The 26,321-nt window shown below is 44.5% G+C and overlaps 1 protein-coding gene across 1 annotated transcript in view; it reads left to right on the forward strand.

Moving 5' to 3' along the window:
* The window catches only part of PIGL (phosphatidylinositol glycan anchor biosynthesis class L), a 56,400-nt gene extending 30,320 nt beyond the window's left edge, over positions 1-26,080 (forward strand). The window contains exons 3-7 of the mRNA XM_061363595.1: positions 6,148-6,238; positions 12,594-12,661; positions 20,918-20,949; positions 24,971-25,104; positions 25,798-26,080. Of these exons, the coding sequence (XP_061219579.1) occupies positions 6,148-6,238; positions 12,594-12,661; positions 20,918-20,949; positions 24,971-25,104; positions 25,798-25,896 (424 nt within the window). The 3' untranslated portion in view covers positions 25,897-26,080. The remainder of the gene's footprint in view (positions 1-6,147; positions 6,239-12,593; positions 12,662-20,917; positions 20,950-24,970; positions 25,105-25,797) is intronic.
* The last annotated feature ends 241 nt before the right edge of the window (positions 26,081-26,321 follow it).

The following is a 26,321-nucleotide window of genomic DNA, read 5'->3' on the forward strand; positions in this document are numbered from 1 at the left end:
TTACACAGAAGCCCTGATGCCCCTCCAAAATAGTTTTTTAAAATTACTTGTTAAAACTAGCTCTAACCACCATAGTTTCTATGCATTTCTATTCTTGAAAGGTCCCATCAATTGTTTTTGTTTCAAGACATTGAATATGAACTTGTTCCTACAGCGCTTTGTGCTGTAATTCATCAACAAGGCGCTGAGGCACAGACGTCAAATGAATACCAGATTTCAAATTATGATAAGCAATTGTGTCATCTCGGTGAATAAGCATCAATCTCTGCTGAGAAATCATCAATAATTCATTAAAAATTATAAATTAGTACAGGGACGTTTGGATAGGTCTTTGCAAACCATCAGTGCTGTGTTCTGTAATAATTCCTTTGAATTTAAACCCAAAGGATGCTTATTTCTCAAACAGAAACACTTGGTCATGTTCCCTGGAGATCTAATTACCATTTACCTTTGGGGAGTTACAGAGGAACTTGGAATATTCTCTGCCAGAGGTGTGCTGTGGTTTACATAGCTCAGTGGGGGAGCATTCACAGCTTGCCTGGACTTCTGAGCAAGCTGAAGGGAACGCTGTCTTTCCTTGCACTCCTTCCCTTCACACATAACTTCTGGCTGGTACAGCCACATCAGTGACAGCAGCACTTGCCTGGCATCTAAACTTACTTAATTTACCTTCGAAATTTGTCTAAAATAAGCCAAATAAAAGTATAGAGGAAGAGGATTATGTCCATTCTGCTTTTTTTGTTTCTTTTTGTGAAACACTTGAAGTGTATTATATTTTTAATCCTCCAATTGTTATTTTCACCACTTCCTTTACCCTCTACCTACACCAAACCCTAAGATTCTTATTTCCAGTCTTAAAATACAAATCCCAGAATAGCTTGTGTTTCTTTACTATGAGAAGGAGGAAGCTGCTACTGTAAAAATTTCAGCTTGAGCTTCTTTTATCGTAGGTGGCTTTTAATTGACAGTTAGCAGCCTGCTTTGGTCCATTTCTCTCCTAAATTGTAGATTGTTATATTCCAATAAGCACACAGCATCTGTTCTGTGCATAACATGATGTTGCAAGATGCTGATCATGTAAGTGGGCGTTTTCCAATCAAATCAGAGATGTAGATGCAGCCTCACAGCAGTATTTCCCTCCTGTCTGTAATTGGCCATCATAGGGAATGTATAAATAGTTATTAATGTAAGGATTTGGAGACTCTGCTTCAAGATCTAGGGCCAGCCTGCCCAGACTTATCTTACTGTAATCTCAGAAATAAAAATTCTCTGCTCTGCTTTAGGGAGCATGAAATAATTTCTGTTTGCACAGTTCTTTCAGTTACTTTGATGCTGTGATACAAAGGTCACGGGTGGCCTCTGGTCATCACATGGCTTTTTCACTAATTGTGCACTCACATCATTTTGTTCTGTGGGATCTTTTGCTTTTTGATCCAGTTTCAATTGCCCAGATGTTCATTTCATACAGTTAACTTTATACAAAGGGCATCCTTTGTTCCAACAAACACATTGTGGTCATTGTTCTCAGCTGGGAGCCCAGTGCACAGCACTTCACCTGTTTCCTATGTAACCCACCATCAATCTGTCGACCTTTGTGCTGGTTTAATGTAAAATCATTCATTGGGAGAGGAGGGATAAGGAGGAGAAATTATGCAGAAGTGTTTCCTGGTCCCTAGCCTTGGATTGATTAAGGTCATGCTACAAGATAAAAAGGCAGTAAGAAGTGGAAGAGCTTTCATCTTGACCCTTTTGGTGTGTAGTGTAATGGAAAATCACATTAGTACCTTCAAAGTTTTGCTCTGGTGTCTCAGGATATATTAATGGAGACCTAAACATCTTCTAGAGGGAACCTTATTGCCACTTCACTCCCTTGCCACCTATAAAGGTTTCATGGTAAGGCAGAGAGGGTGCTTGCCAGTCCATGTCAGGGTGACTGTCACACAATGAGAGGCACTGCTTCATAATCACCCAGGAGCCCATGGATTGCCCAATTCAACAGATTTCAGGAGGGACAGATCTCAAGGTTATTCCAACTGCAAGTATCCTATATAGAACAGCCCCTTTGCTGTTAAGCCACGTGGACATCACATAGACTTTAATTTAACCTTTAGAGCAATCATGAGAGCTTAGTTCATGAGCAGATAAATTCCATGGAAAGCTTTGAAAGAAGATTTTACATATAAATGCATTTGCTGTTACAGAAAGATCTGGAAAGCGGTGGAAAATTGGGCAGGGATTAAGCAGTATATCATGTAAGAAGGGTGTAATTTGGCAATATATATCTGCGAAGGCTTTTGAATCTCTATCGTGGCCAGGAGACCTTCCAAATGACAGGAATGCAGCCATCTTGAGCCCAAACTTTCCTAGAAAGATGACCCTACAAAACTATCCAGGCTGTTGGCGGGGATAGAGTTACTGGCAACATGCACAGTGTTTTAATGGCCAAGGCTGAGGCAGAAGAGGAGCTACGCCCCACAGCCCGCAGCAGGCAAGAAGAGGAGGCTTGGAGAGGTGCTGGCACTAGGCAGTGATTTTTGACATTTCTTTCATCCAGGCAGCTGTAAGAGTGCTGGGCAAGATCTGCACAAGATTGAAGTTTGGTTTAATGTGCTGATGTGATTTGCTGTGACCCTTTGTACCTCTCTGGTGCCTGGGCCAGGATACCCAGGACATCCGCCATATTCTTCTTATTCAAACCTGCAAGTATCTGCTCAGCTTGGCAAACAGAACAGCAAGGAAGTGAGAGGGAGGAAACCAGGGGTCCTGTCTGTTTCTCACTATGCACAGTGGCTAGATGACTAGAAAGGTACAGGGTTTTGTTTTCAGAAAACAGTATTTCCCATTACTGATCCTGCCGAAATAGGTGAGCAGAGACAGACACTATCCCATGCTGCAGCAGCTGCAGCACCATCATTCTCCATTCCTCTCTTTTCACTCTATAAATCCCTTGACATAGCTGTAAATTCCCTGTACAGTGTCCTGCGTAGCTTTCACTGAGAATAGCTGGCCAGACAATACTTCCAGAGCCTTATTGCGTTAAAAATGTTGGTTTTTTTCTTCTATGCATCTCCCTATGTTTCCATGGTCAACAAGGGCTGCATCCAAGCAGACACCTGCATTCAGTATCAGTCTCATGTAATGCCCACAAACATCACTTCCACACTGTAATAGTTTGGAAATAAGGCCAAGTGACCAAACCCCTCTGTCCTTTCCACCAGCACCCTCCAGCAGATTGACCTGGGAGGCTTCTGATGTAGGACTTAGAGCTTGATCAGTCCCAGTGACTGACAGCAGCAACAAGTAGCTCTCTGGGGAACAGGACAGGGAGGGCAGGTGGGGAACCCTGTCTCCTGGGACAAGCTCCAGTCTGCTCCAGAGAATGTGCTAATTTTCACTCCTTTATAGTCCTTTATCTCAGCCCTTCAGCCTTGAGCTCAGAGGCATTATGAGCCTTAGCCAGTGAGAAGTTAACCATTGAAGTGCTGATTGTTTCTGATACGAAGTCCTGAAGGTAAAACCACAGTGAATGCAAGCAGCAAGTCAGTGGACTTTTCAGGTTTGGTGAGGACTGATTTATTATATTAGGAAAACAATTTTGTACTGAATAGATGGGTTTGTGAGGTACAGCAGTTTTCAAAGTCTGCATGCCCCACAAAGTTCCTGTAGACACCTCCTGTAAGAATGTATCTTGTGTGCACTGCTATACATGTATATGAACTTGTTTTCCTTAGTCATCTTTTCATCCTTATCTGGACTCAATTATTGCTACATAGAGCGCAGGCAGAAAGTTACTGGTCTCCTGCTTTCTGTGAGATCCCTGCTATCAGGGTAACGCTTAATATTTTGACTTTACAAAGCATTAATCTTGATTAATGTATTGCCAGTTATGCTACTGACTTATCGGGTGACATTGAGCATGTCGTTTAACGTGTGTGTCGCTTTTCATGTTTACAGAATGGGCTAAGAATACTTCAGTGGGCCATTGTGGCTTTTAGTGAGTTATGAATGTGCTTATGTACAATGTGTCTCGTTTGGCAATATCAGCTCTCTGCCTTTGGTGCCTGACAAATACTATGCAAGAAAAAGAATTCCTTTTCCTTACTGGAGTGAGTGAGCCCTCCAGGAGCAGCAGTAAGTGGGTAGAAGCAGAATTAGTTTGCAGAATCAGGTCAGTGTTCATGGAGTTAATTTGCTCATGCCTTCAGATTGTTTTGTTTCCAGGGATTCTAAACCGTTGCCTCCAGCTGTTCATTTCCATTGACGAGGGTGATCTTTATCTGTCTAAACTAGTTAAATCCTGCTCCACTACCGGGCAGCTTTTTTTGGAGACAGCCCAATAAAGCTAAGTGCAGTGGCTGTGACACCAAAGCCTCCTGGACACCAGAAATTCCAAGCCCTACTTTTTTCTTCCTGACTCTCACTGTTGGAGTCCCTCCTGCTTAATGGGACTCTTCACTTCCTTCATTTAACCCTTGTCCAAATAGGGAAATGATAATTTGCATTGTAAGTGGCCAGTGAAAAATCCCTTTTAGACTAATTTACTACTTTAATATTATCAGATTAAGCCTTGACATAACCTCAAAGTACCATTTGAACAACTGAAGCACTGTTAGACTTGCACTTAGGCTCTGCTCCGTGCGCATGTTGCTTGGGATGGTTTAGTTGATACATAATTTTAAAATGTGCTCCACTGAAAGCTTGCTGTGATGTGCTGGGACTTGTAATACCTTCGAGGTCAGCATCGCATCTTCCTCTTCACACATCAGATCTGCAAGTTTCTGTCCTAAGCAGATGAGGTGCAGGTTTGTTGCGTTGATGAGAGAGCCACCAGATGTACCAAAGAATCTTCCCCTATGATGGATTTAAAGCAAAGATGGTGTCTGTACAACAAAGAACTGAAAACGGCAACAAAAGCTTCTGTTGTTGGTAACACCCCTACAGGGACCATAGCAGAATGTGTGCACTGATGTGAAAGTGCCTTCTCTTGCTGCGGGGGTTTCTCATAGCACAATATTTTGGCCTGTGCTGAGCAGGAGCACAAACACTACGGATGAAATGCTGATGGTCAGTTTGTACTTTAAGCTCTTCCTTCTGCTACTGCGGTTAACAGCAGTGGGAAAATCTGTGGCAAGAAGACCTCTTATAAAGACCCAGGCTGAGCTTTAATTTGGAATGTGCCAAGGAGACATTTTCTTATTGCTGCAGATGTTCTCATCCTTGCTGTCTGGGGAGTCAGACCCTGCTCTCTGCAGCAAACAGCTGGATCAGTTCAAATCCAAACCCCTGTGTCTATGTGAAAGGTTGTGTAGTCACTAAACCACCTCACAGCAATTATCAGAGTATCAGAGGAGGGAAAAGGTCTGAGGAAAAGACCAGTTTAACATGCCATTATAGGTCTTTAGCAGCTGTGTGTTATCCTATTGTTACTATTAACCTTTTTAACCTTGCAAGCAATGTTTTCTTGGCATCATTCAAGCATAATGACTGGGGGGTCAAATTCAGCTCTCAGTTGTGTAAATATGGGATGATTCTCTTGGCTGTCTGGTGTTATTTTGCATTTGGCTCATGGTTCTTGCCCCTAAAAGCCAGGCAGAGTATTCAGTCACAGTATTTCTTTGCATACCCAGTTGGTATGCAAAGCATAAAGTAAAGAGGTTTTTGAATTACTATCAAATCCATGCAATATAATTATGGCTTTATTGTCCTTTGGTTGAGGTGAATGGGTTAGTCCTTTATAAATGAGAACAGGAGTGTGCTTGTTACTTTTCACATGTAATTCCACCAGTAGATGATGATTGGAAACTCAGGAAAATGTGTTTTAAAAGGGGTTTTAAATAAAGAGAAAGAAATTCGATTTGGGTTAATAGAGAAAAAGAATCATTGAACAGAGTAGTTGTTGCTTGGAGTAAAGCTGTCAGAAGGCCCACCTTAATGGTGAGAAAGGGAGACCTTGGCGAATCTATGAGAAGGAAGTTGGAACTGCTGTTTCCCTTGCAGCCCCCCAAGATACAAGCTTGTAAGACTCTTAAGTAAGGTTCAGTAGTTTTATACGGTAAATAAATTTATCTTGATTTCATTATCTCTTTTCTAGCATGGTCTTTACAAAGTTCTCAGCAATGAAATGACTAACTGCACTTTTATTTTCAGGGATCTTCCAGATAATCCAGCTGTGGACTGGGACACACAGCTCCTTGCTGCCTTTGTGCTAAAGCATATAGAAGCCAATAACATCAACCTGGTAATGTGAAACTTTCTACAGCATAGGCAATTTCCACATTACTTTTGAGCTAGTGTTCTAGGTTTCTAATTCCCTCTGAAAGCTTTCTTTGAGGTCTTTACATTTGGGATTTTGCTTCTGACATCTGTGAAACAGTCTAGGATAGGGAGAGAGTGTAGTAGGGAGATCATTGTAGTGATCTTGAGGTTTGTTAATTGTAGCAGACCCTCTGAATAAGCCCAGCTGAATTTCAGGTCTAAAATGATACTTGAAAGCAAGTTTGCATTTTATAGTCTAAGACTTAGTGTGAGTATTCGTACAGCTCCTTTGTCCTGACAAGTAAGACATGATCATTCTGATCCTCTTCCAAACACTTCAAACAATTGCTACAAGTTCAAAACAAATAGAATTGCTCCACTGGACAATTAGGAAAAGGATGATGGTGTAATTCGGGTGGTTCTTTCCTCTCTGGAGATCTTTCATTGCTTCCAAGTGAGAAATGAACAGCAGAGGAATTTTGCTTCAACTAACTCCTCAGACGTTTTCTACATTTTAAAGCAACCATTTTGACCCTGTCACCAGGTTTCATTGATGAAGAGAGTCCATCTGGGATTTGGGTTTACATTTAGGCTTAGATTTGAAGTACATCGGTAGGCGTGTGTTACAGATTAGCAGGGATATAGGGCAGGACTGAAGAATATTAAACTGGGGAAATTTCCTAGCACTGGTATAGTTGTGGATTTTTTTTTCCCCGCAGAATAGGCGTAAGGACCTAAGCATGGAAAAGGTTGTGTTCTGTTCTTCTCTATTGACCCTTGCTGTGATCAGACATGTCACTGTCACACACTGACTAGCAGCAAAATCCCTAAACTCTTAAAGCCTTATAGCAATTCACAAAACAAGCTACATCTCCTGTAGCATGAGAAACCCATGAGCACAAAAGCCCAGCATCCTGCATCCAAGTTTGTATTGATTCTGAAGCTAATTTTCCATTAAATTCATTGTTGTGCACAGACAGATGCAGTTTTCCTGGACTCCTTTTGTGTCTTTTGTTCCCACGAATAGATAGGTTTTAATCTAATCTGAAAGCTCCTAACACAAGAGGATTTGTATTGCATGTTTGTGTTCTCATGGGCACTAGGACGAGTGCACCAGAATCCCAGCAGAAACTCTGAAAACACTAGAATTCCTCTAGATGATTTGAAAGCATTAGAATGTGGCCTCAGAGACAGAACATGCAGTCACTGGTGCTGTCTCTGCTGTGCTGCAGGGTCAATGTAGCTGCACTAACTGCAGCAGGACCCCACTGCCTTGCCCTCAGCACTTCCTTGATGAGCACTGAGGACATGTTACTATAGCAGAACACAGCAGCAGTGCCAGAAGTGCCTGAAGCAGCTTCTGGGGGATGGTGGTAATGAACTGCTCTGTGAACTTACATTATCTTAAGTGTCTCAAGTCCTCACACAGCTCTTTGATGTTTGCTAAAATACCATCCATTTAGGAGCAGGCCTAGTTTGCCAACAACAGCAAGGCAAGAGATTACCTTTGTTGAACATTCTGCATTTTAAAATTTCAGAGCTGGCTATCTCTTAGCCACTTTTGGAGCATCTCTGCTGTCCCAAGACAGTGGCCTTGCCTTGAGAAATAAACTGAGTTTATTTTTCAATAATGTTGAAACTGATAGAGTTGGTGTAACCTGTTAGAAGAGCCTTGTCAAAACGTAATCCGACAGGGTTTCAAGCACAACAAGCACTAACTCAGTGGAGCCAGTGTGATTGGAAGACATGTATTGTTTCAGCTATCCCAGTGGGAAAACTTTCCCTATTTCTCCCTGTAGTCATAGCATAGACAATGGTATCTTTTATTTACAGAATATATGTTTCATCTGGCAGTGGGGAAGCAGGCTGCAATTCCAACATATCTGAAAGGGAAGACTGCAAGGCAAGGAGTCACACCGTGTTACGCATAGTTTTGTTCCATTGCATAGTTACTCATTTCCTCAATTGCCCTGGAAGTCCATGAGTAACTCAATCTTTTTGTGAGCTATAGGGACATATTTCATCCAAGCTCTACATTAAATAATGCAGACGCAGAAATTAACAGTTGGTGTACTCAAAGCCAAAACTAATTTATAGACTTTGGAAATTATTTCCTGCCTTCTGGATTTATAAGCAAGAGCAGTGCTGCTGGGAGAGGCAGCCAGGGCTATTCTCTCTCCATCCAGATGAGAAAGTATTCTGTGTGTAAGGCTCTAGATTACAAAATCCTATTCTTCAGGATCTTGGGTTTTGGTGATAGCAGAGCTTGGATTAGGTGACATTCAGACTGTGTTTGGGGCAGATGTACTGCCAAGACCAGAATTCAGCAATACATGTTTGTACAAGCTGCTTTCCACTATGGATTGATGAAATCATCATCCATGCAAACTGTTTATGGGAGAGTTCTATTGTCTTGGGTCAGATCAAATCATCCAGACCTATCTACAAAAGGCATTCAAGTTGGAGTTTACATTTGAGAGGGTGCATTCAGCTTTGTTCTGGGTCTTGGTCTCTACACCCCTGAAATTCAAGAGCCTTTGAATATGTGGTGTTTGTAGAGGATTTTAAATGCTTTTGAAGAATACAAGATATAGAGTGCAGCATATGGAGTTTGCTAGAGGAGGCAACAGAGCTGGGACAGGCTTTGGCATCCCTTTTCCTCCCTTACTTATGTTACAGTCTCCTCAGGTGTGTTTTGGGGTACATGAACAGGAGGCTCCCAGAATCTTTCTAAGAGTTGGTGCGTAACTTACACACCTTTAGCTCAAACCTAGTAGACACTGTGATGTTGATCATGATTGGATTTTTCCATTTTCATGCAGCTGTACTTTCTTTTTAATCTTTAGCTTCTCTGATTTAGTAGCAACAAGAGACATCTCCAAATGCACAAGAGGCTCAGAGGACTTCTGGGTGTCTCTGGCCTCTGCATGAAGTGATGCTCAGAGGAAGGCATCACTTGATGAAAATGGAGTTGCTTGCTATGGCAGTTTATGGATGGCCCTTTTTAAAAAGGAAAGAGACCTTTCTAGCCCCAGCAGTCTACTCACAAACAGATGTGTCCTCTGAAACACAGTGAATGCCAGGAAGAGCAAGGGAGACCCACAGCTTTGTGTGCCTTTTTTTTTTCTGATGCACATGGTGTATAGCAGGAGCATGGACTCCAGACCTCTTGGAAGTTTCCTCTTCTGCTAGTAATTGAGTAAGTTCCTCTGTGCTCTCCCCTGTCCGGGAGGGATTTCTGGACCTGTTTGTCTTGGCTGTTGCTCTGGCTTGCACTAGTGAAAGCTCCATTTCCTGAATACCAAGGTCACCCAGAAGAAAACCCAGCAACACCGACAGCAGCAGCTCCCATTTCAGAGCAGGTGTGGGGAGGGAACTCCCTCTTGCCCTAAAGATTTCATTGAGTAATAATTTCCACATCAAGTATATTTACTATCCCAGCCTTTTGCTTCCAGAACTGGCTAAGCCTGTTTTTAACCCAGACAGTTTCAAGATGTTCAGGTTTTTTCATCCTGCCCTGAGTGTTTGCTTGGTTTCATCATCAGCCTGGTTGAGGTAATGGGTTAAAAGCAAGCACACCAGCTAGCTGCACCATGCTCCCGTGTGAAAGTATCTTCTGCATGTGAGAAAGAAATTCAGATCTGTTATCAATGAAATGAACCCCTGAAGCCAGAGGAATACATTTACATGTGATTCCTGACTGCTTCAAATCATGAGCACCATGGTGATGTTGTGGAATCAGTGTGTAAGACAGCAGACCTAGAAGCTACATACTGGATAAGTGGCACATCACTGCTGTCTCAGACCCAGCCAGTCAGTGTGTTGAGAAGGATCTCTAAAGGTGAAGGTCTAGTGTTTCAGAGGTGGTATATTTGCAGTTAAAGTGAATGCCACCATGGCCACTATTCAGATACCTTGGGAATTGTACTTCCAAATTTGTGTATTTGAAGAGATGGACAATTCAGCTGTAAATGTCCTAACAGTAAATTAGATGACAACTCCATGCAATCTCTAGCTACTTCAGATGTTAGGTAAGCCCAGCAGCGCTAAGAACAGCAGCTCCTATTTCAAAACAGATGTAGAGAAGGAGAACCTCCAGAGGTGTTTCTGACAGATCATTTCCTTGTCAGGAATGTTTCCTAACCCAGCCCCATGCTCCCACAGTTGGCCTGAGCCAGTTTTGTCAAAACAATGATTAGCTTATTTAGTCTGCTCACTGTAGTCTCTTATCTTGGTCTTCTGGTTTGTTCTCTTGTACCTCCATAGAAGGAAAAATGTGTGTTTTGGCTTGCCTGGGGTTTTGAGCTTGGTTTCCTAAGGAAACAAGAATAATGTAATTGTATTTATGTGTGTGCACATCATGTTTCAAAATACTTTAGAGCCCATTGGCTAATTTTAACCGCATTTGACAGCAGGGTAGTAGTCTTAAAAATGTTCTGTTTGTACAGATTACATGAAAATAAATGACCAGCAGAAGAGACAAACCCTCTCTCTGTCCCCATTTAGTAGAAAGGTTTAGTGCAAGTCCAGCCCTTGGCAGACTGTTACTGTTATTCACCTGCATAGGAATTTATTCTGCCTGCAGTGAGTGGGTTAATATTATCATCTTAGGGAAGTACCATTTTAGGTAGAAATTACTTCAGAGAATGTTTTTTCTTATCTGTAAAATACAGAGTGCACTGCTCATTTGTTCCCTGAGCTGTGCAGGATTTAATGATGTCTTTCCCAGATGAGCTACTCCAAAAGCTAATATCCTTAGGGGGAAGTTAGCACCATGCCAGGCCATGGCTGGCATGCTGTCCCTGCAGAGAGCCTCTCAGGTAATGCAGTTGTATAGCAAAAGTAGCCAAAGCTGAACACATAGTTTTTTCTCCTTATAAAATAGGGGTTGACCAGAAAATGCTTCTTTGTACCTGAACAAAACCAAACTGAGTCCCACCACTTCCTGCTAACCATGCATAACCCCACTGCTTTGTGGCAGCATTATTACAGCTGCTGGACAAAGCAGAGAGTCTAACTGGACTTGTCTTGGGTGGATGGGTTTATGAGCAGGCTGAGCTGGAGTTGGTGGGTTTGGAAGTATTTGTTATCACTGTCTTTGTGCTTCCTCTCCCTCTTTACACAATATCCCCTGTTTGAGAGGGCCTCTCCTGCTGGAGGGTGGAGTAGCACGTTGCAGGACGGGCAGGGCAGCTTTTGATCTTCCCTTGATCTTTAACCCAGTGCTTCAGGCCCTGCATATAAAACAGATTTTGAGAATGGAGCTGTGGTGAGTAAGCAAGGCAGTAGCATTTCCTTCCCTGAAGAGAGAACAAGCTGGCAAGGAAGCAAACATGGATTGAAATTTGGGGAGGTTATGATTTCTTCCTAGCCATGGAGAAGGGAGCTGTGGAGAGCTCTGCTGCTTGGCCTCTCCCAGAGCAAACATCTAACTTTATACTGTCCAAGGACTGTCACTTTTGCCTTCTGGAAAGCCTACCAGCACGTATACCCTGTCTGTTCTGTGCTTTATGCTGCCAGTTAGTCTTCTAGGTTGGAACTGGGAGCCTTTTAGTACTTGACAGTACTGTGCAGAGGGAGCCCTTGGGGTGGATGGTTCACCCCTGACACATCACTGGTAGGTCTGAGGGCAGGGAGCCAAGGATGTTCTGTGCTTTGGAGAGTGACTTGTTTAGTGCTGGGTTCACACATTACTTCTGCATTATGAAGTTCCCATTCCTCCCTCCAGAGAAGCAATAAACAATATGATCTTCTCATGCAGTGAAAAGCCCAGCTTAATGGTACAAAAAGCACAGTCAGCTGAATCTTTAAAAAAAGCTAATTCTCATATCGGAGTATTTTATCACTGTGTTATCCTGTGAGGAAGCCTCGTTGCAATCAGGACAATAGATTGTGTTGCTCTTGTTCAAGCAATCCATGGTACAACAAACTATAGTTCCACCCTGTAGTGCTCGGGCATTCTAGTATGTTCTCATATCCAGGAGAGAATGATTCAGAGAGCAGGACCTCTTGGGTCAGGAACAAGTTAGTAACAGATTGCTTTGAAAGTAACCTTTTGGCCTGGCAATAAGTACCAAGTGCATCCTGCCAGTGGGAACAGGGTATTTGTCATCTTTCTGTTGTTCAAGCTGTTGGACCATGTAGTCATCTAGGTCCAGAGAGTCTTGTTTGTTTAGTTGTATTTCTGTAGCATGAGTTCACACACAAGGCCTCATTGTGCAATACAAAAGCAACTCTCTGGATACAATGGTCTGGGACAGTGCTGTTTGAGATGTCAAAGTCGGTAACTGCACAGTTTCCTTCTTCAAAATGGTTATTGTTCTGTGGTTTTATTGCAGGTGGTAACCTTTGATGCAGGAGGAGTGAGTGGTCATGCAAACCACATTTCTCTTTACACTGCTTTAAGGTACAGTGTTCTGCATGCTTCACTGAATGCCTTGCTATAGTGTTACAAAGTGAACATGGTGTTTGGGTGTAAGCAGAAAGCTAATAGCTACAGCTAAAAGCAGTATGAAGTTCACTGATATAACTGAGCGGCAGGCTAGGGGACATGATACTGCTTGGAGAAACTCTTGCAGCCTTTGCAAATGACCTGCAGCATCCTTTATTATTCCATCTGCTGGGGCTTTGCCAGTCTTCCTTTCACTGGGCCCTCTCTGCTCTTCCTGTCCTTGATCCCACTAAAATATGCCACAGATCACATTGCACTTCTGGTTTGAGGAGAGTGTATGAATATCTGAGGCCTGAGCTGGTGGTAGTTGGATTTTGGAAAGTTCTACACCATTGTTCCAGAGGATCTTGCTGTCTTGTGCTGGTACCTGAATTTACCTCTCTGACCCAAGGATGTTGATCCTTCACTGAAGCTGTCTCCATTTACCACTCTTCCTAAGTCAGCTCGTTCCTTCACCACTTTGTTACATTCTGAGAACGTCTGTCCCTGTGCTGTGATCTGAAAGGCTGCTAGACAAAAATACCTTGTACTAATACCACCCAAATTTTGCAGAAGACAGCTACTGTGTTTTATTTTAACCCTGTGTGATAGAGATCTCCTCCAGAGCTGCCCCTGCCTTTCCCAGGCATGAGAAGAACTCTTTGCAAGTATATCTTGTATTTTTAGCACCCATTTGTTTTCTGAATCATCTGTGCAATTCCAATAATTCTCTGGCTCTCCTTGCTAACAGCATCACAGAGATTTGCCTTTCCTGCTTGCCTAGAGAAAGCTGCAGTGCCACAGAACCCATACTCTGACCTACAGAACTGCTCTGGGAAGATGCTGAAAGTCTTTGATGCTATCTGATGGCTGGAATTCAGTGTTAGAGGGGATCATGGCTTTTCCCAGCAACTTCTGAAATAGCCTCACAGAAGGCAAAGGGGTGGAGTTAAAGCAAACAGTGCTTGTTTGGACTAAGCAGGGAGATGCTTTCCAGCACAATGTTATTTGAGGAGTGAGGAACAGAGGTTGATGACCGATGCTCACCCCACTGGCACAGAGGGACCAGAGAGCTTTCAGATGTCTGGACTTCTGCTCAGTCAATTGCTGTATGTCCTGCAAATAGGAATGGAGGGTGGATTGTTAGGTGTCATGCTAAAGCCCTCTAATACAGGGAAAACAAGCTAGCAGCTGAATTATGTATGAGAAAGTTAAGGAAAACTCTCCATTTTGATCACAGCTCTACTGTTTTCTCACTTTGTGGCTGTGCAGAACTCACTTTCCTACCTCATGCTGCAGGTTGCCTGTGTGTGCTTGTAGGATGGTAAACCTCTTCTCAGAGTACGTTACTAGGAAGTATTCATTACCTGCAAGCCCCTTGAACTCAGACCTTTGCATTAGTCCTTAGCCTCCAGCAGAACATTGTCCTGGGTTGATGAAATACGTGCTGATAGGGACATCAAAGTATAAGCAGGGTCTCATTAACTAAGGGCTGGTTTGTGTCTTGTTTCCATCCCAGTCCTGAATCAGCAGAAATAAGCATGGTGGCCCAGTCATCTGCATGTGGCAGGAGTGATGCTGTGGCCACTGGAAGGCTAAATTTATTTTTAGTGACTTGCTTGCCCTCATTATTTTTCAGTTTGTTTTCTGGAGGAAGTAGAGCGTGACTGCATCACTCCTGATTTCCAGTGCCCTGATGAGTTCTCACATATTGGCCAGTACAGGCAGTGCTGGGAGCACATGCTGAGGCACCCCACATCCCTCCCTGCCAGCAGGGCTTTGCCAAGCAGTGGTTGCTGCCTCTGGGGCCCCACTGCTACATGGCAAGAAAAAAGCAAATGAACTCTCGCCTCCAGGTATTGTGTGCAATCTATTAGTAACCATCTTTAAACAAGATCTGCAGAGTTCTGCCTCCACTGTGGCTCTAAGTGGAAAGAATGAAGCAGAGGGATGGTGCAGTGATACTCAGCTCTTCTGGATGCTCCTAATCAGTGAGAGAATAGACTTGTGCCCACTACCTAAGTGACTGCTGTCTGCAAGAGCAGGGGTAGGACAGGCTCTGTGACCCATCCCACAGCTCCTTGCTTCAGAAGGTTCAAATTACTGAACAGCTTCAAGGAACAGAACAGTTCAGCCAGTGGTCATAGCTGAGCAGATGCTCAGTATTATCTGCTAAGGGCATAAGTATTCTTTCTAGTGTCTGGAACAGAGGTTATATTCAAAGGAGCAGGAACCATTCAGAACAAATGTGCCCTTTCCCTTGCAGCAACCTTCCTCCTGACAGCTTGCAGGGAGTCCAGCTGCTGCTGTGTGTCTGGGCTTCAGATCTGGGAGGAACTGTGAAATGCCAGGGTCTGAGGTTGGTTTTTCCTTCTGCAAGGGACAAATAAGAAAAAAAACAGGATGGGAGAAGAGCACAGATTGCTGTTTGATTTTAGTCTCTGCTGGGAGTGTTTCAGTTCTGGCTTCCAGATGGGGAAAAAAACCCAAAATCCCAAACCCAAGAAAATCCCGTTGTAGAAAAGGAGAATTGGAAGCAATCCTCTCTAGCTCTGCTTATTTCCTTGTCACCTTGACTTGGCAGCATCATTCTCTCCTATCCTCCAAAAGGCCAAGGGGGGCTGCATCCTTTACACATGTCTACAAGAAAAAGTAGGTCTTGAGTGACAGCAAGGTCACTTTACTCCCCTCTCAGCACTTGGCCAGTCACTGGGCACTACAGCAATAAGCATGGTAAACACTACGTGACAAGAATATTTGAGAACCTCTTTCCTGCACTTCGAAATGACAGTGTTTGCACAGAGATCACATGTAATATCTAGGTGGTTTAGTTTCGAATGAGTCATTGTGCATTTTTGATTTTAAGCAAGCCCTCTTGCCCAGTAGCCTGGCAAATGAGAGGCTAATTTTGTTGTTTGCTTGCTTGCCTAGGGGGAAGAGGAATGGTCTTTGTGAGGGGGGGAGGAAGGATTGTACCACTTTTTTTCTTCAGTGAGTTACCAAATCCATTTCATCCCAGCTAGAACAGAAAAGAATAGTCCTTGTCTGCTTAGGGCAGAGCGAACTGAGTGGAAAATAGGAGCTGCTATATTTAACCACTGTGCATTATGTTGTTATAGCAACTGCATCCATAAAACTTGTATCAGTGATGCCATATAAAAAAGCTACATCAAAGACTCATTAGCTGAGCCTATTCTCCTCAATTCCATTTGGAAAAACACTTCTCAGTCCTGCAGGATGTTTGTTAACATTCACCAACTCAGTGGCAGGTTGTAAATGAGACTGTGCAGACGTAATATTTGGGAGCTTAGTGCTTTATCACCCTTGAGCTGATTATGGTGCAGCTAGAGTGCCACCAATGCCTTGTTGCACTTACCTGTCACAGCCTGACTACTGAATGCCCCATTTATGAATGCCATGGGATGTAGCATGGAGCAGAAGGGTTGCACTGAGGCTCCTTGGAAGGGGAGGATTGATTAAATGCTGTTTTCCAAGACGTATATTGGAACAATGAACAGTGCATTGTCCAGCCCATGAACTCTGTGGGTAGAGTTCTCAAAAGCTACCAGGTGCATTACATCCCAACAAAGCCCAGCTGAATTTCCATGACCAGGTCTTTAACAATGTGTTGGGGAAGCTGGTTTGGGGGGGATTAGCAGTGAATGGTGTCCCATCTCACATTTTTATTTGGTGCCTTCTTACCGTGTGAAGGCTAGAATGGGTCTCTGATCTCTCACTCCAGCAGCTGTAGCCCATGCATTTCAAATGAATGATATCTCATTTATGTTTCTAAAGCAGGGTACTGGTTTTATTTCCTTTGCCTTTTCCCAGAAATTATTTCTCTACCTTGGAAAAGGATTTCCCGTGTTACTGACATGTTTGTTCAGGATTGTTTAGCCCCTGCTGAAGTTCTAGGTTCCCTGCAAAGTAGAGAGTTGAAGAAATAACAGGGTCCAGTATCTTATGTTTCAGCCTGTCCTGTCACAGTTCAGCTCACTTCTAGTACTTTGTTTTACTGATCTTAAATGTCCCAGGGGGAACTGAGGAGTGGTGGCTGTGACTGCACCCAAACTGCCCCCATAAGGCCAAGACAGAACAGTCCTCCTCCATTTACTCTGTCTTGAGATTCTGTCCCTTCCCCTCAGACAGTTGCCCCATGCCTGGCACACATCCAGTAGCTGGGTATGTTATCCTGGATTTTACCTCAGTACTTCACCCCTGCTCTCTCCTTTCCTTAATTTGATGAAGTTCAGTCAGTACCCTTCCATCATACTGTAGGGAGCCGTTATAAAGTCGAGCACAGGGCACCATCATTGGAGGGATTCCCCCCAAAGAATTTTTGTTCCCCAAATAAACAGCCTCAAGGGAAGTCCTTCCCATCCTCACTAGGCTACTAGTGGAGCAGTGGCACTGCATCTTCTCCCAGGCATTGCAGGGACAAAAGCAGAGAGCCATAGAGCAGCTCTGTCAACTGGAAGATCTCTGAATCACCACCTTCCTTTCTGACTGGCAGAACCATCTTTAGCCACTGCAATACACATGAGTACAGGGTGCCTGAATACTATTTTACAAACTGCATGTTGCTACATAGAGGAGTTCAGGGTGCATGGAAATGGAGCCAGAAAGTCCGGTTAGGGAGGGAGGAGGTATTCCAGATAGCAAACATTCAACATCTGGCAAGTATATCCTTCTAATGTCTCTGTGATTCCTGGGAGACTGACTGTTCTTCCTCCTTCACATCTGTTTCATCAGATTAATTGGGCAGATTAGAGGTTAGGATCCTAATGGAGCCCCAATGCATCTTTAAGACATCCATTCTTTGCCATGCTCTTCAGAATTGTATTTCCCCAGTGCTCTGCAGCAGCCAGCTCAGTCAGTTTAGTGAAGGGATTTGCCTTTGGCCGGGAATACTATTTGGAGAGTGAAGTCATTGATTTCAGTGAATAACTTCTCATCAAACAGAACATCACCAAAACTATAATCCACCCACCAGGGCGTCAGTCCCACTCCTTCTCCCCAGAGGAGTTCTGTGTTCCTCAGGACCGAATTTTCAGCTCCATCTTGACTTGTTCTTTTGTACCAGCGTGGGATGGTATCGGTGGTCAGTGCCTTTTAGGAACTTGCCCACTCTGCTGACATCTTCCCTTAAGAATGACTGAGTAAAGACAGGAAATTTGGGAACTAGCCCACTTCTGCAGTTTGCAGGATGAGGGTTGTTGGGCCGTTTCAGTTTTTATCCTGAGCAGATGTAGCCCATGGCTGCAGACAGCAAAAGCTTTTAAAGCAGCTGGTCCTTGAGGGAGGAGCTGGTGCCGAGTCCTTGCAGTGCAGAAATAGTGGGTGCCTTCAGACATCTCACAGCCTTTTGAAGCTCTTCATTGCAGAGGGTCTAGCTTTCCTTTAAATGTGGATCTGAACCTACCACAGGCATAATAAAGAGTGTGCAGTGAGAGGTACCCTGTAATAGCTGGCCTCTGGCACTTGGTGGGTAGGTGGGAGCAAGCCACTTGGATCACTTCATGTTTAAGAAGAATTTATAAAAAGTCTTCCCAGAAAAAAAACAACCAAAAAACAACAAAACCGCATGGAAATAGCTCCTGAAAAGGAGCCTGTTTGTGTTTGACTTTGAGATTTGATGCCAAACTCTTTCATTTCACCCAAACCACAGCAAGTCCAATCTATAAAACAACATTCCCAAAATGGCAACAACAGTGAGCTGCAACCTCTCCCCTACTTGGAAGTGTCCAATGGAGACGCCTCCAGCAGGCTGGAGATGGGAGATGAAGATTGATTTGGGAGAGCATTAGCCAGTTTTATGAACGTGTGCAGGAGGTAGAGTTTTGTGTTTCTTTCACTCTCTGCAGCCACAGTTCGTTGCCATCCCTTGCCTGAGCAATACAACAAGCAAGGCTGCAATTCCTCTGGAGCATTTCAGCTGGGTGGAGCCCATTCCCATAGCTCTGTGCTCAGCCTTGCCGAGTACTGAAGCACTTGGCTCAGGACAAAAAAGCATGAGGAAAGAATCAGTTTCCTTATGTCTGCTCTTCCAGATCAGTGACAGGTCTGCCTGGTAACAGCCTTGAGCACCTTTCAGTAACCAGAGTACAGTTTGTGTCTCCCTGAACCTTTATACAAGCACAGACTCCTGAATTTGCTCCTGCATCAAACTTCCCTGCTGAAGATGCTCTCTGATCCTGGTGAAACATTTCCATGTGGATCTCTGCTAGCTTCTGGTTCTAGTGGCCAGGAATGGTTATTATTAGCTCACTCGTGGAGCAGCTCTTCACATCCTCTAATGTGCTGTCGGTGCTTTGAAGGTCCCTCTATGGCAGAGCAGCACGCCCAGCATAGACACTAGGGCTTGGATAGTTGGCCAGATTTCACAGCCACTCACTGCTTTATCTCTCCAAGCTTGTTTTAAAAACTTCCCACCCTGCTAGCTGTACCAAGTGCTGAATCACTTCTTTGGGTGGCCAGATTGAAGTTGTGGGGGAAGAAACTTCTGGCAGAAGAGCAGAGCAGACATTAATGGAAACACTTAAACTTTCCTCCCCACCCCCCCACCTCCCCCCGAAAAATTGCTGGTAGTGTTTACAAGGCAACATTTAACAGTCTTTGACAGAACAGTGGGACTTGAGTAGTGGGGTAGAAGGTGGCCAAGTCAGTATTATAAGGCCATTGTTTAGTAGAAAAGGGTATTGCTTGCAGATCTTTGGCTCTGGAGAAGAAGAGATCATTGGCAGGAGAAGAATCTATTTGAGGCATATGTCTTCTGGTGGCTGAGTTCAGCCATGACCTGCATTTCTGGCTTGACTTTTGCTTTGAATTGCTTTGGGTATTCATTACTCTGTGCTTCCTATTTTGTCTACAACTGTGTAGCTAATCCTTTTCCTTGAACTTAACCAATAGCCAGAGATAATCCCAGTTTGAAAGTGACTGAGAAACAACAGTTTACTTATAATGTATGTTTTATCCTAGTTGATTTACACATGAACTGTCACATTGCCCCTCATTAAATACACCCCTATGAGATGATAACAATCTCTATAAATATTACACAGGGTTAAATAACTTTTTTTATTTTCTTTCTCCTTTTGGCAAATGTTCCATTGTTTGGATGTTTTTGTCTATGGAAGAGCTGGCCGGGGTGTGGGACAGCTTTGAGTGCCACCTGCTGGACCCTGGCTTCCTCCCATCCCCACCGTGGGCCAGATCTGGAGGCGATGCAAATGGTGATGTGAGCTTAAGTGTCCAAAGCCATGAACCAGAGTCTAGAGCAGGAAAAACGTGAGAATTAAAAAGGAATTGAAGCTAATACCTCTAATGCCTTCACCATATGAGGACATTTCCTTACACTTCTTGATGGAGGTACCATCACTGCTCACGTCTCCTGTGCTGGTCCTCTCAGTCTCTTTCCAAGGGATGCATTTTTGCTACAAAGACTTTATAGAATCATAGAGTGGTTTGAGTTGGAAGGCACCCTAAAGCTCGTCCAGTTCCAACCCTCTGCTGTGGGCAGGGACACCTTCCACTGGACCAGGTTGCTCCAAGCCCTGTCCAACCTGGCCTTGAACACTGCCAGGGATGGGGCAGCCACAGCTTCTCTGGGCACCCTGTGCCAGCGCCTCAGCACCCTCACAGGGAAGAGCTTCTGCCTAAGAGCTCATCTGAATCTCCCCTCTGTTAGTTTAAAACCATTACCCCTTGTTCACTCACTACATGCCCTTGTAAAAAGTCTCTCTCCAGGACAAAGTCATGAAAGGATCAAAGTCTTAGTGAGCTAAAGGTCAGAGCAGCTTCTCCAATGTCCCAGTGCCAGCAAAGGTTAGAAAGAAAAAAGCTGGTCCCCAAACAGGAGCTGCAGCTGAGGCAGTGTCCCTGGTCAGCAGACACAAGGCTTTGAAGAGCCTTGCCAAGGTGGCAACCTTTGGCAGCGTCTTGCAGTTTCCCTTAGTGCAACATGAGAAGTTTGAGAGTGAGTTGGATTTATGGAGCTTGTTTGTGCTCAGTCCCAGCAGCCAGGGTAAGGAAAGTAACAGCAGAATTGTGTGAGGAATGAGGCTTACGTTGCCTGACATGTGCATTCAGTGTCAGCTTCTGAACTTTCCAATAAGATTAGCTGTTGTAAATGTGTGTGTGTTACTAAGAGAAAAGGGTTGGTTTACCATAGAGAGTAAACTCGGGATCTGAATGACCTTACTGAGTGTTTACCCCATGTATCTTCATTCACAGGTACCTGCATTCAGAGCGGAAGTTACCTGAAGGTATGTGACATTGCTTCATGCCTGCAGGTTCTTGGATGTGTAATCCTTTACGTGAATGTTCTGTCCAGGCTTTCCTCTGCCTAACTCACATCTATTTGCAATGCAAATGAAACCTTCAGCTGAACTCTTCCTTGCCCTTTTATCTGCCTGCAGTTTTTCACCAGCTCAGGCTTTTCTGCAGTCACTTTTCTGTCCTTTGGGGTTGTCCTGTCCCTGCCTCTTGTTGTCTTGCATGCTCATGAGTGCTGTTTCCAGGTCTCTCAGCTCAGTCCCAGAGATTTCTCATGGGAGCTTTTGTGTATGTGTTACAAGGGCCTCAGAAATCATTACCAGCTCAGCCCAGAAAGGCTGCATGTACCAAGCTAAGCTACCACCAAAATGTAGTCAGTATGAGAAGGGTACCTGAAGTCTTCACTGGCACAACGAATTGTTGGAGTGGCTTCTCTCATGTGTAAACCAGCAAGTCTCTCTGAGAAACTGCACAAGTAACGAAAAGAAAGAAGCAAAGTACAGAAGCAGGTTGCTCCTGTCCCCCTTTTCTAGCTGCTGTCTCTGAGCAGATCTGTAGCCCTTATCTCTAGCAAACAGTGCCTGACTCAGGGACAAATTTGTGGAACTAGTTTAAGCACAAAGCTGGCAGCTGTTTGGACAACATAGGAAGGTGGCTCAACCAGGCCCACCCAGTCAACCTCCTGCTCCCTCAGCAGTCATCCAGGCTGTGATTCTTTACTGCTAATTCCTGAATCATTGTAGGATTTGCATGTGCCACAGCAAATCAGTTTTGATGCCTTGCTAGCAGCAAATTGCACACTCAGGTTTGATGGAGAGAGTGTAAGCCAAGATGGCAGAATGCCCTTTAACTGAGTTCTGACTCCAGCCTCTTCAATTCTCGCCATCTATGAAAGAGGAGTATTAATGTCAACTTCTTTCCTAGGACCTTTCCTTTATTCAGCTTTGGGATGCAGGAAAGAGCTCTGTGTGTGCTGTGTGTAGTACAGTGAAAGAATAAGGAACTGCAATGGTAGATGACACTGCTAGATGTCAGGCCTTGTCTAGACTGAACCACCTGCATATGCTGTTCATGCAGGTTTGTTAGATAAACTGTGGTCCAGAATATGGGCTGTGCCTCAGATTGGTTTATAGACATTTCCCTTTCTCTAGCAGCATCAAGAGACTCCTGAAGCTATGTGAAAGCTTTGCTGCTCTGATTACATCACATCTGACATGACCTACAAACGCCAAAGGAACGGGGAGCTCCCATGCTGCTGCTTACACTAAGCCTTTCCAAATATAGTTCCAGTCTCATTGAAATTCCCAGTATTTATAATTCGATCTGGCAGGCATGCAGGGCTGTGCATCTGAGGAGTTTAATGAAACAAGAGTGATGCTGGGATTGAGGCTGCCTGGATAGAGCTGAAAGCTGTGTTTAGGCCATGGAAATGTGCTGCTCTCCTGTTAGGAAGAAGGAATTGTTTGTGGGTGAGCTTGTGTAAGCCCACGTGATCAGGGAATCCACAAAAAGCCTCCCTGCAAATGCAAAAGCCAGCTAAGCCTTGCAGTGCCTCAGTGATATGCAAATGAGCACCCTAAATATCCTGCTTTGCTTTCTAATGCCTTTAGCCAGCATAAACACAACAGGCTTTTTATAATCTGTAATCAAGTTCTCCAGCCCAGGCACAAGCACAGAGGCTTGTTTTAAGATGCTGGACAGCTGCTGGTGTGCATCCACCCCTGCTACTGGCCCCATCCAGCTGCAACCAGTGCTCTTCCAAAAGAATAGGTATGTTAACGTCTGTCAGGAGCAGGGCAAGCTTTTAGCACCCACAGATCTGCTACTGATCTTCTCATTCTAGGCATGCTTGCTGCATAAGTGATTTGGAAGTAGAAAACCAAGCTGAACAGGCTGCATGCGCCATGCTCTTCTATTCTGGGCCTAATCCACTAGCTATATTGATCTTGCCCTTTCTGCCAACCTAGAGAGGTTGTATTACACTGTTAATCCCATCCTGCCCAGGTCACAGTCACAACAGGCTCTGAGAAGCTTCACCTGCTGGTGTCACAGGACTAGACTCATCAATGACAGCACTTCTCTTACCCTGCCTGGCAGGGAGCAGCCTGCTTCTCTGAACCCTTTTCCATCTCTCCCTGGACTGTACATTCCTTCCTTGCTTCACTTCATCTCATGTTCCCATGTGGAACAGCCTTTCTGTCAGCATGTGGAGATGCTTGTCATATCACTGACACAGAACACTCTTAGAGTGCCCTTAATTTTGTGAGGCTGGAATGCTATTGCCTCGCCTGAGCTGACCGATGGAGCTCAGGAGGTCAGACTGAACAGTGAAATCACCTGCAGTTGTTTTGAGCTATTGTTGCTGAGCCAGGCTCCATTAACAATTGCCCCATGCTTGCTCTAGCTGTGTCCTCTCCAGTAAGCACTAAAAAGCAAACAGGTGGATAGTGGGAATGCTGACTGCAAGAGGAAGGGATCTGTATCTATTCTGCTTCTGTGCCAGTGTCATACCTCGGTAATTCTTCTCTGAAACTACCCACCAACATATCGGACCGGCTGAGCAGCCCAGGGGATCTGTGCAGAGGAGGGAAGAGTGGTTCCTCTGCTCCTTGCACATCACAAACTTGCTTCTGAGTTTTCTACTTGGAAATAAGAAACATCTTCAGTGGGAGTAATAGAACTGTCTGGGCACTTTGTGTGCAACTACAACGCTTGTCGCTGCAGAGCATCCTCTGCAATAGCAAGATGAAACCTTAGGGCAGCCAACCAGCAACTGCTCGTCTGTCACTTGTCAATGAGGACCATGGGCGAGATGGGAGCTCAGGCTCACAGTCAGGAAGTGGCACAGGCCATGCTAGTCACACAGCTGCCAGCATTCCCGCACGTCCCCCCAGAGAGCTTGGCAGAGCCATTGCTCCTTCCAGATGGCACCGCACAGCTGCTGCTCTGCGGGGACAGGCACCATGACCTTGCAAGGGTTGGATGGCTGACCTGCAGTAGGACACGATACTGACACGGATAAGACAGGAGGGTCTTCAACGTAGAGGGGTGCCAAAAGTGATCTCAGCCTGATCCCAGTCTAGGCAAGCGAAGAAGCTGCGGGTCCTGGCTGCCCCGCTGCTGGCGGACACCGCCATCTCCTGGCAGGCCGGGCCTGCAGCAAGTCTCCAGCAGTTGCAGGACGGCTTTTCCTCTGCTTCCCGGCACAGCGCAGACTCGTGCCAGAGTCTGGCCGGATGGAAGTGCCAGTGATGTTTGCTTCTGCCCCTGTCCTGGAGACTCTTTTCCCTTAGCAGGACACAAGTCCTGCCTACATATTAGGGCCAAGAGGCGTCTGAGCACCACCAGTTTGCTTTGTGCTCAGGACGTAACAGCTTTAGCAGTGTTAGATGTGAGCACAGCAATTAGCTTCTGAGTTCAAAGGGCTCTTTAAAACAGAAAATTCCACCCACTAGAATCTTTATGCATGTTACCTTCATCTGCTTAATCACAAACATTGAACAGTGAGTTCTGGAGCTCTGCTAAAGTGTAACAGCCTAAGTTAATATTTGATACAGCCATTCCTGAATCTTGTGGGTATTTTTTCTGTAGCTAAGAATTGGAGAAAAAGAGGAATTTTTTATTTTTTTTTTTTTTTTGTAGCTGAACCAGAAACTGCTGTTTGAAATTTCCATGATATGATAAGTGCCAGTACTCAGAGTCAGCTCTGCTTTTCCTTTGAGTCTAACTACATAGGAATAATTGAAATTATAAGAAAAAAAAGAAAACATGCAACAAAAAACCACCAAAAACCCCAAACCAACCCAACCCCTCTGGTATTCAAAGCTAGTGTTGTTTTCTATAGACCATGTACACAGCAAGATCCAGCACAAACGCTCATAGATGTGCATAGATGTTCCCTTTGGTACAGAAAGGATCCCCATGGCCAGCAGTACAGGGCAGGGTTCAGAGACCTGCTGAGCCTACAACAGTACTGTTGTTCTGAAGTATTTATCCTCTTTTTGTGTCTAGGGTGCAGTGTGCTCGTGCTGGAATCAGTCAGTATCTTCCGGAAGTACATCTCCATCCTGGATGTACCCATTTCCTACCTCCTGCCCAGTGATGCACTCTTCATACTCACAGAGGAGGAGACTGAACAAGCCAAGGTGAGACGTGGTACCTGTTTCACACAGGTATCTCGCACATTTAGTGCACAGTCCCATATATCGGAATCTGATTAGCTCCCCTTCCATAGCATTAAAGTATTTTCCCAGCAGACAGTCCTGTTAATCCACAAATGACAGAACTTTCCTGCTTTTGAGGCTGCTAAAAGATAGAGTTACATATGGAAACTGCTCTGATAAAGGCAGTGTTATTCCCTTGTGGGTTTTGTTTCTGACATGTGACCTTTCTAAGCCGTGTACTATAAATAGATTAAGTTTCAGCTGGCAGTGTGTGATCGGAAGCAGCATGCAAAGTGTTCTCAGATGCACACCTATCAGGTTTCTGCCTCCCCAGCATGTGAACACCCAGGCGTGAGATCACATAGGGAGGAGGAGTTACATGTGACAAAGGAACTGTCACAGCACCAACCTGCAGCTGATAATCTCCTTTCTAGTAAGACCCCTCTGAACATTAGGCAGCACCACACCAGCAACATAGGGGTGGAGAGGGCTCTCCCCACTCTTTAACCCCGTAAAGTAGACAGCCTTCTACTTCCCACTACTTCTTCCCTACTATTCACTGAACACAGGCTGTCCTATAAGCTGGCAGTGAACCTCACAGGAGGCCTAGGAAACTGCCTTCATGTTAGGTCTGGAAGGTTCTTGTAATGCTTTCTCAACTGTTCTTCCTTCTAGAGAGCAATGAGGTGTCATCGCAGCCAGCTCCTCTGGTTTCGCCACATCTATATGCTCTTCTCACGTTATATGGTGATCAACTCACTGCGCCTTCTGTAACAGGGACAACTTCAGGAGTAAGAGAATGAGTGAAAAAAAGACCAGGCCAGACCTAGGACTAATTCAAGCTCACCTGTGATGTGATGAAGAGGATGGGATTCTCTTTGTGTAACGTTTGTTCAGACTACAAAAACCAGACTGTGTAAACTTCCTTCTGAATATCTTGTTGCCTGATACATTGAGATGAACTCACTGTTGAAGCTGAAACAGAGTAAAAAATTGGGACTAACCTAATACAGTATCCTGCATTAGAGAAGATATGGCACAAATTGTTACTCCGCAGGAGGATACAGCTGTGAGGACTGCTTGGCAACTGTTTCTTCGTGCTTTTGTAGAATCCAGGTATCAGGAGTAACTTCAAAAGCCATGCTATCTCCAGAGATTAAACTAGAACCACCAGACCTGTCTTACTCAGACTGAACTTT

Source organism: Neopsephotus bourkii, unplaced genomic scaffold, assembly GCF_033783945.1.
Source record: "Neopsephotus bourkii isolate Nb327-2 ecotype Australia unplaced genomic scaffold, CSIRO-AGI_Nbou_v1 NB_1154, whole genome shotgun sequence".
Lineage (NCBI taxonomy): Eukaryota > Metazoa > Chordata > Aves > Psittaciformes > Psittacidae > Neopsephotus > Neopsephotus bourkii.